Source organism: Mustela putorius, unplaced genomic scaffold (assembly GCF_011764305.1).
Source record: "Mustela putorius furo isolate JIRA1106 unplaced genomic scaffold, ASM1176430v1.1 tig00000129_pilon_pilon_pilon, whole genome shotgun sequence".
Classification (NCBI taxonomy): Eukaryota; Metazoa; Chordata; class Mammalia; order Carnivora; family Mustelidae; genus Mustela; species Mustela putorius.
In genome coordinates this window covers 13,681,643-13,694,600 of record NW_025421290.1, presented here as the reverse complement: position 1 = coordinate 13,694,600, position 12,958 = coordinate 13,681,643, and the positions used below count along the sequence as shown (strand labels likewise).

Here is a 12,958-nt window from a genome sequence, read left to right as displayed (position 1 = left end):
AAGAAGTTCTCATTTATAACAATTTTAGCCACAGACCCTGAAGCTTAAACAAAGAATCTAAAGTATTTCCTTCAATTCCAATAAATTATTCCATTTTGTAATTTTCTCCAAAGTGCTGAACTATTTTCATCATGTTAAATAATATACTCTGAGGTTCAGAGGCGAAAATTCTTACAGCTTACATATTGAAAGTTTCTTCTCAGCCCAAATCAGTCCTGAAATACAAGTGAAGCACTTTAAGAAAATGTGCTCAGTGTCCTGACACATGCCAGACCATTGACCCACTGGCACCATATTGTTTCTGACACAATGCCTAGCACTACATTATGGCGGTCATGGATGTTCTTTGAGGTGTTAGCCTCAGAAAGGACAGTAATTGAGAGGTCATTATTAAACCACTCCATCTCCCCTTAGTAAGAAATAAGCAGTAAGAAGTAAATCAGTTTCATAGTCTCTGAAATTTCACAGTCTGACTCCTATAAAGAATGATAGAATGTTGGGTGTGAAGGGGTCAAGGATGGCCTCACCGAGGACGTGACATGTGATCTGAGATCTGAATGAGGAGAAGGAGCCCACAGTTCAAAGGAAGAGGTAGAAAGGAGACTCCAGGTACAGAGGAAAGCAAGCACACAGGCCCCAAGTCTGTGTTATTTAGGAATTGAAAGATGCTATAAAGAAATGTTGACTTTAAAAATAGTTATTTTTGCCAGCAAACATTGGTTTATTCAGGAATAGCAGATCATTACAATTCAGGACATGCTATCTATGGTAAAACCATAGGCAAGTCCAACAGAGGAGAGGAACACTGTTTTATTGATAAGACAGATGAAATTGGGAGTGGTTGTTTTGAATGAGAGTCCATTGGAGAAAAGCAAGAGTTCAGGTTCAATGATGGTTCCTTCTTGACTGAGTTGCAGAGATAATCAGCTTCTCCTAGAAGATTCATGTACCTCTTTTTTTTTGTTGGGGCATGTAAGTGATCATCCCTTCCTGTTGAAGATTCTTCTGTTGAGGTCTATAATTGACAGGTCTGTAATTGCCTTTGAGTGGTATAGTAGCCCCTTCTAGCTTCCCAGCTCTACATTAATGAAGTTTCCCTTTATTAATTTTTATAAGAGTGAAGGATAAGTATGACATAGAACAGAGTTGCAGAGGTGGGCAGGACCCAGATCTTTCAGGGATTCATATGCTAGGACGGAGAGTTAGGATTTTGTACCATACGCAACAGGAAACCATTGGAGGGTTTACTCTGGGAATTGACATTCCTTCCTTCATTCATTCATCCCTTCACTTAACAAGTATGTGTTGGCCATTTTATCCATGCCAAGCATTGTCCCATCACCACTGGGGATGCAGTGCTGAAACCTAACAAGATTTCTGTCTGCATTCTTATTGGGAGGGCTTACACACAAATAAATAAATATATATCAGATATTTATAATGGTAATGAAGACAAATAAAGCGACATGCAGTGTAAAAGAGTGATGAGGGTGGTTGTGAGGAAAGTTTTCTCCCTGCTGAGGGCTCTGAACAGAGACCTAAACTGGGGAAAGGGGAAAGCAGAAAGCCATGTAGATACCTGAGGAAGAGGGCCCAGGCTGAGGGGACAGCCAGTGCAGAGGCCCTGAGCCAGGGACTGTCTCCTGTGTTTAAGGAGCAGCTGCAAGGTGAATACGGCCTGAATGGGGAGGAGGAAGAGAAGAGTGGCGGGATCGGATGTATGTTTTCAAATGATTCCTCTGTATGTCGAGTGAAGAATGAGCCCAGAGCAAAGGCTAGACCCGAATGTCAGCATCATTTACAGCTGGATGATGGCATCTGCGACTTGGCAACCTGACCCATGTTCCCCTTGCTTTTTATCATTCTAAATTCTATCATCATAATTATTAGCAGCAGCAGCAAACACATCTCCCCAGGCAGCGCAGTTCTAACCTCAGTTTTTATAATCTGTTCTTGTATTTTTGCTGACTGTTGCTAGCTTTGCTGTATCAGTTGTGACACATAATAACCAATATCTTAACCAGAGGCCCATGAATTTTAATACTGAGTGTACAAAAACTTCTATTTTATTCTCATTTTTTCCCCTGATTCCTCTTAGCACTTGGTTGAACTTTTGGTTCCCATGAAGAACAAAGGGCAAATAAATATCTATTAATTTCTACTGAGAAACTTTTAACTCATAATAAGGTTGGATTCTCTTCAGGGTAGTACCTTCACCTGCCCAAGATGAAATACATCAGGCCCTTCTGTCCCATATCCAACAGCTGTCTTATACTATCATTAGTCTTGAGTAAATGAAGCAGGATCCCTGAGCTTTTCTGAGTGCTCTACCTCAGTGGCTTTCAACTGGAGGTAGGGTTGCTAATAAAATACTAATAGTTCATGGGACATACACTTAAAAAAATAAAGAGTTTAGCAGAGATTTAAATGTAACTGGATGTCCTCTATTTTTATTTGTCAAGTCTGCCAACCCTAACTAGAGGTGACTATTAGAATTTCCCTTGGAGAGGCACCTGGGTGGATCAGTGGGTTAAGCATCTGCCTTTGGTTCAGGTCATGATCTCAGGGTCCTGGAATTGAGCCTCTTGACTAGCTCCCTGCTCCATGGAGAGCCTGCTTCTCCCCTCTCCCTCTGCCTTTTGTTCCCCCTGCTTGTACTCAATCTTTCTCTCAAATAAATTTTTTAAAAGAAGAAGAAGAAGAACTACCCTTGGAGTTACAAAATTGAGATGGCTAGGCCCCTTCAGACTTACTTCAACGAAGGCAAAATTTCTGAGGGGAATTTTGAGTCATACACATGAGTAAGAACCACTGTTTTGAAGATTTGAGCTAGTCCTCACATTAGCCAGACCCTACACTAGGTGCTGGAGATATGACCATGAACAAAAAGATGTTCATGGTCATAAAAAATGGCTGCCCTTTGCCCTCCTGGGGCTTTGGTCTGGGGTCAGAGAAAGTGGGGAAGGCTGAAGAGACAGATGTTAATCATATCTTCACATAAACAAATATAAAGCCTCTCAGGGCTCCTGGTTGTAGAACGAGTGGACACTAGCCAGTCTCCTGGTCCACTGAGCTCTAGGCCAGCTTGCTCACAGGGCAGGCTGCCTTGCAGGGCTGCTTGTAGGCGTCTGAGCCCCAGCCCCTGCCCGCAACTTCCTGGTCTCCTAGGAATGTTGTACAAGCAGGACTTGGTGAGACCCTTTGGGCATCTGTGATACCTAGAAATCATCGCCGCTCCTACCTTCAGGCCTTTCTACTATGGGTTCCCGCTGTTTGGCATGCTTCTTCCTCTGCTTATTGTCATGAGTCACGCTCTTGACTCCTCAAGTGTTGAATGTAGATTACCTTCTCAGTGAGGTCTGTCTTGGCTACCGTATTTAAAATTGCAGATTCACGGGTGCCTGTGTGGCTCAGTTGGTTAAGCATCTGTCTTCTGTTTGGGTCTGGATCCCAGAGTCCTGGGATCAAGGCCTGTGTCCTTCTTGCTCAGCTAGGAACCTGCTTCTTCCTCTTCCTCTGTCTACTGCTCCCCTCTACTTATGCTCTCTCTCTGTCAAATAAATAAATAAATAAAATATTAAAAAAAAATAAAATTGTAGTTAAATCCCTACCTTCTCCCAGCCCTCCTGATCCTTTCACCCTGCTCTAATTTTTTCACAGCACTTAATATCTTACCTACTATATACTTTAGTCATTTACTATATATAATTATGTATTGTATTCTCCTTCCACTAGAATATAAGCAGAGATTTTGTTACCTATTTCATTCACTAATACGTCCCAAATGCCTACAGGAGAGTCTAACACATAGTAGGTTCTCTAATAAGATGAATGAATGCTGTATGGATAAAGGATAAAATCAACTCTGCTTTATAAAGAATTAGACAAATCTGAAATGGTTTGTCCATGAGGGTTCCCCCACAATCCTAAAGCAACAGATTACCTAGCCATAGTCTGCTCTCTTCAACCCCCAAATATGTGACCTCAAAGCTTTGGAGAAATGATGAATATTTCTTGCTTATAAAAGGGCCAGAGACCACTGTCTGGGATATTCTGAAATAAGACCCTGCTGTGTGACAAGGGAAAAACCAAGCTCCCCAAAACAGTTCTCATGGTAATCCCAGATAGTCTCATCCAAGGGAAAGAAATATCAGCAAGATTGCTGGTGAAGTTTTCTGGCCATCTGGATAAACATCAGGCAGAAGGCAGGCATTCACCCAGGGGACTGCGGGTGACTCTTGGGTTTTGTTCTTTTCAAGAGGAGGGGAAGAGAGGAAAATGAATGATCATGGGCTCCATGGGCTCTGTCATTAGAAGCCCGGGGCATTGGGCCTTATGGTCATCTTCATAGCCTGCTCAGTAGAACTGGCAAAAATTTTCTCTTATATTGCTCTACTTTGTTATACTTCCCCCCCCCCCAAAAAAAGTAAAGGTATTGGTTCTTACAGGAAATGTAAAGCTCAGAAGTCAAATTGCATATAAGGATCCAGACTAAGCTTTCTTTGTCTTACTGAAAGGGGAAACATGAAAAGAAAACAATGAATAAGGAGTAATGGGTGTCTTTTCAGATTTGTTGATATTGGTGGGCCAAAATAGGCAGTTTGGTACATCCCATTACCTGATGAAATCTGTGAACCTGGAAAACTTCCCAGAGAGAATGAATCAGAAATTAAAACCATGACTTCTAGAATCTTCACCATATTGAATTAGAAAAACCAACTGAGGGACTGTTGCTAAGAAATTGCTTTGTCCTTTTTTTAAAGTAGCTAGATGAAGATAGATAGGTACGTAAAACTCTGATTAATTGGGCCATAACAGTAATTAGCCTTTTCCTTCAGGTGGCCTGCCTTTTCAGCAGAGCCCTGGAAACAGACTATTTCTGTCCTAATAAGATACGTGTTTCTCAAGCAACAAGAAAACATCTCCCCTAATGGAATTTTGTTTTATTTCTTCTGTCTGTGTCCATCTGTCTGTCTGTGTGTGTGCCTCTCTGGCTCTTTCTCGCTTTGTGGGACGACAGAACCATCTGCTGCAGAATCCCAGGGGAAATGCAGCATCTCCGAGGATGAGCTGATCACTGCCATTAAAGAAGCAAAGGGGTTATCCTATGAAACAGCGGAGAGCCCACGGCCTGTAGGCCAGGGGACCAACAGGCCTGAGGCCAAAGCCAGGTCCGGGCTGCCAACCATTCCCAGCCCTCTGGACCATGAGGCCAGCAGCGCGGAGTCAGGGGACTCTGAGATCGAGCTTGTGTCTGAGGACCCGCTGGCCGCTGAGGACGCGCTGCCTTCCGGCTACGTGACCTTTGGCCACGTGGGCGGCCCGCCACCATCGCCGGCCTCGCCGTCCATCCAGTACAGCATCCTGAGGGAGGAACGCGAGGCTGAGCTGGACAGCGAGCTCATCATCGAGTCATGCGACGCGTCCTCTGCCTCAGAGGAGAGCCCTAAGCGGGAGCAGGACTCGCCCCCCATGAAGCCAGGCGCCTTGGACGCCATCAGGGAGGAGCCGGGCGCCCACGCCGAGGAGGGCGCAGCCAGCCGCCGGGGCCTGGCCGACCCGGGCCCCTTCCTCAAGTTCCCTGCGGCCGCCCCCAATGCCGGCCCCGATCTGCCCTCTGAGGACGGAGCCCCGGCGCCACCGGAGGAGCCCACCGCCCAGGGGAAACCTGAGGAAGCCGTTTGTCCCAGCCCAAGCCCGGTGGCTGCGGGGAGCCCTGAGCTGCGAGGTCCTGGCGTCGACGCCCCTCTGCTCTTCCTCAGTAAGCAACAAGGTAAAGTGACAGCTCTTCTCACTACAGCAACTTGGTTGCTAGCTGTTCGTACCCTGGGTGCTCTGACATCCGCAGAGTGGGGATTCAGGCCAAGCCCTACGGCCCTGTCCTGGCTGGTCCAATCGCTGACCAGAGAGCAACCAGGAGAGGATGGGAAGGAGATAATGGGGAGAGTCAGAGTCACAGTTGGGACTTGGGTATCAGAGCCTCGTGCTGCAAGCAGCCCCGCTGGGCTGGCTGAATCCTTGCATCCCCAGTCATGAGCGCGCTTCTGTGTCTATGCCGAGATCTCCTGGATGAAGTGAATGCCTCCTGTCTTTCATCCCTAGTTGGATTTCCTCACCTGGGAAGGGATGGTTGCTCATTTCTATCCTCCTACCCCTCTGTGATGGGGAGTGGCTCCAGCCCTGTAGGCCCTGGAACCCACTGTAGTGAGCACCTCCATTTCACTGGCCAAACTGGTTCATACCTGGGCCACCTGGATCTCAGCACCTTCCTTTCTCTTATACAAGGAACAAGGGATTTGGACCTTGATAAGGTCCAGATTTGTGTGTCTGTGTTTGTCCTGGCTAGTCAGGAAAGACAGGGACCAAAGTTAATTCCAGAATTTTTTTCTTCTTCAGCAAGGCCTAAGTTAATTTTTAAAGTCACTTATAACTGAAGAATGATTTTAATTTGGCCATTCTACTTTTCCTGCAAGAAGTCTTGAAGTCTTCAAATGCAAGAGAAATGGAAGGTGTTATTTTATCTTTCAGACATTGTATGTGAAGAATGTGTAACATTCTTCTTTCCAAATCTACCCCACCTGACTGCAACTGTTTTACAGAATTCAGGAAAGGAAGCGAAGAGTGAGTGAATAAATTAGGTCCTGTGCAGTCTAGCATGTGGGCTACATTGTGTGAAGGAGGGAACATCTCTCCAGCTCCTGGGTGGAGAACACCCAGGTAGAACTTTAAAACCAACCCCCAAATCACAGCTTTATTCAAAGTCCCCTCCTGCCTATCTCCTCTGCTTTCTGCTTCTTTCAAAGTATTTTGCCTTTGGGGGATAAATGATTTCAAGGGTATACCCTCCTTCCTGTGTATATGCTAATAACTTCAGTGATGCTGGTAGCAATTAAAGTGTTTCATATAAATACAGAGTGCAAATCTTTACCTTTGTAGATTAGAAGCAGCTTCTAAATTCTTCAGCACATTGGAACAGGGGAACTGAGAGGGATGTGATAAAGAGATAACACTTGCTATGTGGTTGCTTGGAGGCTTAGACACATGGCATCATGTAGGGTCCCATAGAATTGGCCTTTGATTTCCCAAATAACTCTTCCCTGAGAGTTTGAAGTATCTTTAGTGCATGCAGTAGTGAGGATATTTGATAACAGACTTAACAGCATGTTCGTTAGGTGAAGATCAAAACCAGTTTTGGATTCTTTTGCTTCCACTCTGACTGTGATGGGGAAGGACCCTGCAAGTTGCAGGGAGCCCCGGGAAATGGCGTAAGCATGAGCAATCTTCCATCACTTTCATCCTGAAGCAGTGGAGCTTGTGTTTTGCGGAGTACAGGTTCATATCACTCTACTTGAACGGACCTGTGTTTCCATTTTATCCTCCAAATAATGTCTCTGAAAGAGACACCATGTGTGCCGTGCTATTCAAATATGTTTATTCTCAGAAGCAAATACATCAGAAGGCTAATGAGAAAATTGTGCAGGCCCGTTTCTCTCTCTAATAAATCTGAGAGACCAGTGCGACAGCTGGGACTGACAGAGTGACCCGATGTCTGATGAAGGGTTAAGGCGGAGGAAAACCACAGCTGTGAACGCAAAGGCTTCAAGCATCTTTTCTGGCCAATTCTGGTGCCATTCTCATCTCTGTGCAAGTTGTCCCATATGGCTTGGACCCTCTGCTGCCAAGTTTAGACATGAGAGAGGAGAGAGTGGCAGTCTTTTTAAACAAGTCAGGCATGCCAACGTGAATAACCTCTGCTCTCTGCACTGAGGGGTTCTTTGAATTCCAGTCTCCTGCCAGAACGACTGCTCAGCCGCATTCTCTGTAAAGTCTAAAAGGCTGTTCTGGGGCAGCTAAGCACCAGAGGTCTTGGGAGGATGACTCAGTGCTGCCAGCATGTTATTTGAGCTCTGAGGTTCCTCCTGTTCTCACCTTCTCCATCTCAGCAGGTGAGAGGATCAGTGCTGCCCAGCCTCCCCTAGGCAGTTCTTAGTCACTGTCTGTGGACCATAGGACTGTGCTCAGGTCTAGCAGGACTCCGCCAACAGTGAAGTCAGGTCAGCCCCTATGGTTGCCTGCTCTTGCTCACCGAAGCCCATGGCTTTGGAGCTGTGGGGCTGATGCTGAGCTAAGTGGCAGAAAGGTCCAGAAATATTTAGAATAAGGTCTGGCAAATATCTGATGGCATTGTAATATGGACTGCCAAGGAGTGCCAGGGTATCCTGGTGCCCATGGCTTCATAAAGTCTATTTTTGGATCTTTTGCGCCTCTCAAAGGCCTCTGGTGCTGCTGCACAGAGACAAAAGACAGTTTGTCATGTTCCAGCTTCCCTCCTCTGTGCGTTCCTGAGCTCTAGCTCCCCTGTCATTCTGCTCCCCCACACCTTCCAAGAAGGCCTTTGAGAGCCTAGGGAAGTTCTCACTGCTGCAAGGTTAGCCCTGACTGTCAGGGACATCTGAGTGAGAAGCCAAGCAGGAGATTCTCAAGAAAACACTGATACCCAGTGTGACTCATCAGGATTGGGATTCACCAAACCTGTTTAACTACAGAATTTTTCTTATTGGCATGTTCCTCGGGGTTCCTCCTCCAGGGAGCACTTTTTGGGAAATAGTGGTCTCTTCATACTCTTCATCCACTCCCAACATTCTGATTTCTTTACATGGCAACTCAAATGTACAGTGCTTGGACCATCCCCCTGAATCATATGTGGGAATCTGTTAGAAACCTCACTCCATGGGGCGCCTGGGTGGCTCAGTGGGTTAAAGCCTCTGCCTTCAGCTCAGGTCATGATCCCAGGGTCCTGGGCTCTCTGCTCAGCGGGGAACCTGTTTCTCTTCCCCACCCCCCTCTCTCTCTGCCTACTTGTGACCTCTGTCTGTCAAGTAAATAAATAATAAAAAAATCTTTAAAAAAAAAAAAAAGAAGAAGAAGAAGAAAGAAAGAAACTTCACTCCATCTTAGACCTATGGAATCAGAGTCTGCATTTTTACAAGATCCCAAAGTGATTCCTCTATCTGTCAAAGCCTGAGAAGCAGTGTTTTAGACCAGGGCAGCCAGCTTTCACATTTCTACCTGTAACCATCCTGATAAAGGTCACCAGTGACCCCTTCTTGCCCCCAAAATGGCCTCTTTTGAGTTCATCTTTCTTATCCTCTCTGCTAATTTGAGATCATAGTGCTGGCCAGTCCTTAAAATGTTAGTGAGAAAAAAAAAAAAAAAAAAAAAAAAAAATGTTAGTGAGAAAGTAGTATATATTCATAGTAATAAATATAAGTGGAACAAAATCGTTCCAAATAAAAGTTATAGTTCCCCTGCTCCGCCCTCCTGATCTAATTCTTGGAGATATGCACAGGTTTTGTTGTTCTGGTACCTTTCAGAAATTTTCTGTAAGTATTCAAGCATATACAAGTTGTGACTGCACAAGTGATATCACATTGGACAGACTGCTTTCTCACTTGCTTCCTGTGACAGTAAAAATCAAGAACAGTACCCACTCACATGAACACTGTTCTCTCCTTCTTAGAACTCTTTCCTCTCTTATCACTCTGGTGTCTCCCCTTCTTCCTCCACCCCTTACTCTCTGACCTCTTTTCCCATCTTTTTGCTACCTTCCTTCCAGTTCCTCTGTCTTGCCTCTGATTTCTGTCCCTGTTTTTCTTTGTCCCTCATTTCTTTACTGTCACCCACATGGGTTTTCAGCCACTGCCTTATGGGTAGCACATCCCAGATCTCTGGCTCTGGAGAATTCTCCTGAGCTTCAAGCCCATTTCCCCACTGTTGTTCAGACATCCTGTAGACCCTCCACATACAATTCATTGATGTTATTTGTCAGAATCCTCTCCTTTCCTTCCTCTGTGTCCTTCCTGAGCTAATGACAGGATATCATTTGGGCTTCACTTGGGCTTGAACATTCAAATCAGGTCTGGATCTAAATAAAACTCACTATTTCATGTTGTAAAAGTACAACATGAATATAAACACTTAGAGGAAGTCTCATGGCAGTGTTTGGTTATAAAATTATCATCCAAATGACCCAGGATTTTTTTTTTTAAGATTTTATTTATTTGAGAAAGAGAATGCAGGCAGGGTCAGGGGTTTGGCAGAGGGAGAAGGAGAAGCAGACACCCCATTGAGCAAGGAGCCCCAGGGAGGGCTCTATTCCAAAACCCCAGAATCATGACCTGAGCTGCAGGCAGGTGCTTAACTAACTGAACCACCCAGGATCCCCCAAAATGTTCTTAAAACATGAAAAATTATTAAAATAAAAATACAAAATGTGAAAATTCTCTTTGCGACACTCCTAAGAACACATCCAGTGACACCAGTTTGAGAAATGTTGGTTCAAGCTTCCTCAGAACCTCCTGGAGTACTGATGAAAAAAATGGAGGTCTTACTCTGCTCCTGCACCAGGACTGCGGAATCCGAATGCATTGAAAGCAACCTGTGCTTTCAATAAGCATGGTGAAGGGTAAGCAGATGAGCTGAGCCGCCCAGATCTGTAGTAAAAAACCACCTTGGTGAGCATGCCCGAGGCATATGCTGTTTTTTAATTACAGAGACCAAGGGGGCGCTCAGCTGTTTCCGTCCCTTCCTGTGCCCTGGGAGGCAGACCCCTGTACCTTCAGTTTGTGGACACCAGCTGCAGCGGCCTGAGCTTGCAGGACTCAGCCCCTTGTGGCATGGAGAAGCTGGTCTCCCCTGTGGGGGCGTGATTTACTGGAAGGCTACCAGATGGAGGTCTTCTAAATAGACCTAACATTTATGAAGTTTATTATTGCTTCTCATCATTATGCCAAATATTGCTTCTGCCCTAAAATATTCAAAGGAACCAAAATAAGTGTGACCCATTTACTTTTCATGTAATTTGAAAAACAAGTCATCAACTTCTAGTCCCATGTTTTTTTGCTTTCATGAGATGGAATTCATAAATCAGGCTGTAAAGATTCTTGGAAAGTCTCTTTCTTTCACAGTGTAGATTTCAGAATCAGCCTGAGGACTTAGGCTGATTGCCCCTAAGCCATTGTAACTGTTGCCCCTAAACCAGCTTTCAGTGAGATGGACGAGTAACTGCTAGATAAAGCTTGGCTTCTGTGAGGACATATGCAATGTACTACTTAGAGGGAGACGTTGAGCTTTCCATCTTAGACTATTCAAACCAATTAAACTGCTTTTGTGAGACATCCCAAATAAGGCTGCTGGTAAGCAGCTCACCTCATTGGCTTTTCCATCTGAAGTAGTCGCAAGGTTAGCATTGTCCCAGACTGCATATTGATCTATGTTTTTAAAATGGTGGCTTTAAAACTGGGGAAATTTTCTTCTCAGACTTGGATAGAAACTGCTCCAAATCTTGGTGGCCCTAGAGCTTATTATTTCTAGGGACAAATGTTCTTGATATTTCAACAGGGGGTGTGTATTGATCTGAAATAGTTATTATACCTCTAGTATTTCAGTAATTTTTTGGGACGTGGTAAACCACAGCTCCTTAATAAATTTTGCCTGGGCACAGAAGGCATAGACAAGCTCCTAAGATGGATTCAAGTTAACCTTGAACTTGCCTATAGAGATAGAATTCACAGATGGCAAATATTACAGTGCCTCTAAGAAATAATGACCCTAATAGGTGGTGATCTTGATTCACGATCTAGCCCCTTTACCCCTCACATAAATCATCTTTTCTTGCTGATGTAATCATGCAGCTTGGAGGATATAATTCACATACTTCTCATTCTCAGAGCCAAGACTAACTCCAGAGGATTCTCCATCCCATTTAAATGCTAACCTCACCTTCCACTAAAGTCTGGGTGGGATACTCACAGATATTAGTCTCTGTACTTCTGGATTCTATCTTTGCAATCCCACAAAACACTCTAATACAGAATGAAATAAATTTTATCTAATGTTATGCCAGCCTTGCAAATGCAAGACCTTACCAATTCATTCATCCTTCTTTTGATTCAACCAATAAGTTATACTACATTCCTGATGTTATCAGTATAATGGTGGCCAAGGCAGACGTGAATCCACCCCTCATGGGTTTTGCATTGGTGGAGATGTGGAGGTTTCCATTAAAAAGGAAATTCATAGAATGATGTGTGAGAGAGTGAGAGAGTACATGGTGGTAGTCATACTTAAGTAGGAAGGTCAGAGGAGGGGGAAACTCTGTGACCAACTGTGGCAAGAGATAAAGAAAATTCCAAACTATAGAAAATAGAAAGGCCAGAAGAAGGAAAGTCCTGGGTCATTCTAGAAACTGGGGTCGGGGGGTCTGCACAGCTGGTATGTGGTAGGCAAAGGTGCCAGTGGCAAGAAATGGGATTGGAAGGGTGGCAATGTCCTTTCCTACCCAGCCCAGGGTGCAGAGTTTGGCCTTTATACTAACCATTGCAAGAAGATACCAAGAGTTTTAAACTAGGAAGTAACATGACCTTCTCTCCCTTTTTTAATGGTCACATTGTCTGCCATTGAAGGACGGGGTGGGAGGAAGATGAGTGTGGAAGCAGGAGGACTGCTGAGGAAGCATGGGATAATGGTGACCGGGACAGGGTGGTAGCCATGCACATGGAGAGGAATGGATGGATTTGAGGTAGATTCTGCAGACTGACTTCACAGGACTTGTGGAGGCATTAGATGGGTGGTTGGGGTGACTTGATTCCCAACACCTCACAGTTTGTAGTCACCATAATGATTAGAAGTAGATGAAAAAAAAAACACTACAATGGGAAAAAAGTAACCCCAAGCTTAGTTCTATTTCATGAGTGATTGAACCCATTTTTTGTGTCTGCTGTTAGAAAACCATCCATTTGTGTGATGATGGCACTGAAATAACTCTCTCACAGTCTGGCCTCTGTACCCAGTGTATCTCCAGGGCCAAGCCACTGCGGATCTAACGGTCATCAGTATGTTTAGATGACCATGATGTTTGGGTGGCTGAGACTGGAGCTGGAATGAGGGTCAAATATGG

At 44.7% G+C, this 12,958-nt stretch overlaps 1 protein-coding gene across 1 annotated transcript in view; it reads left to right on the top strand.

Moving 5' to 3' along the window:
• The window catches only part of RTN1 (reticulon 1), a 220,497-nt gene that overhangs the window by 125,537 nt on the left and 82,002 nt on the right, over positions 1–12,958 (top strand). The window contains exon 3 of the mRNA XM_045070127.1: positions 5,021–5,773. Coding sequence (XP_044926062.1) covers positions 5,021–5,773 — 753 coding nt within the window. The remainder of the gene's footprint in view (positions 1–5,020; positions 5,774–12,958) is intronic.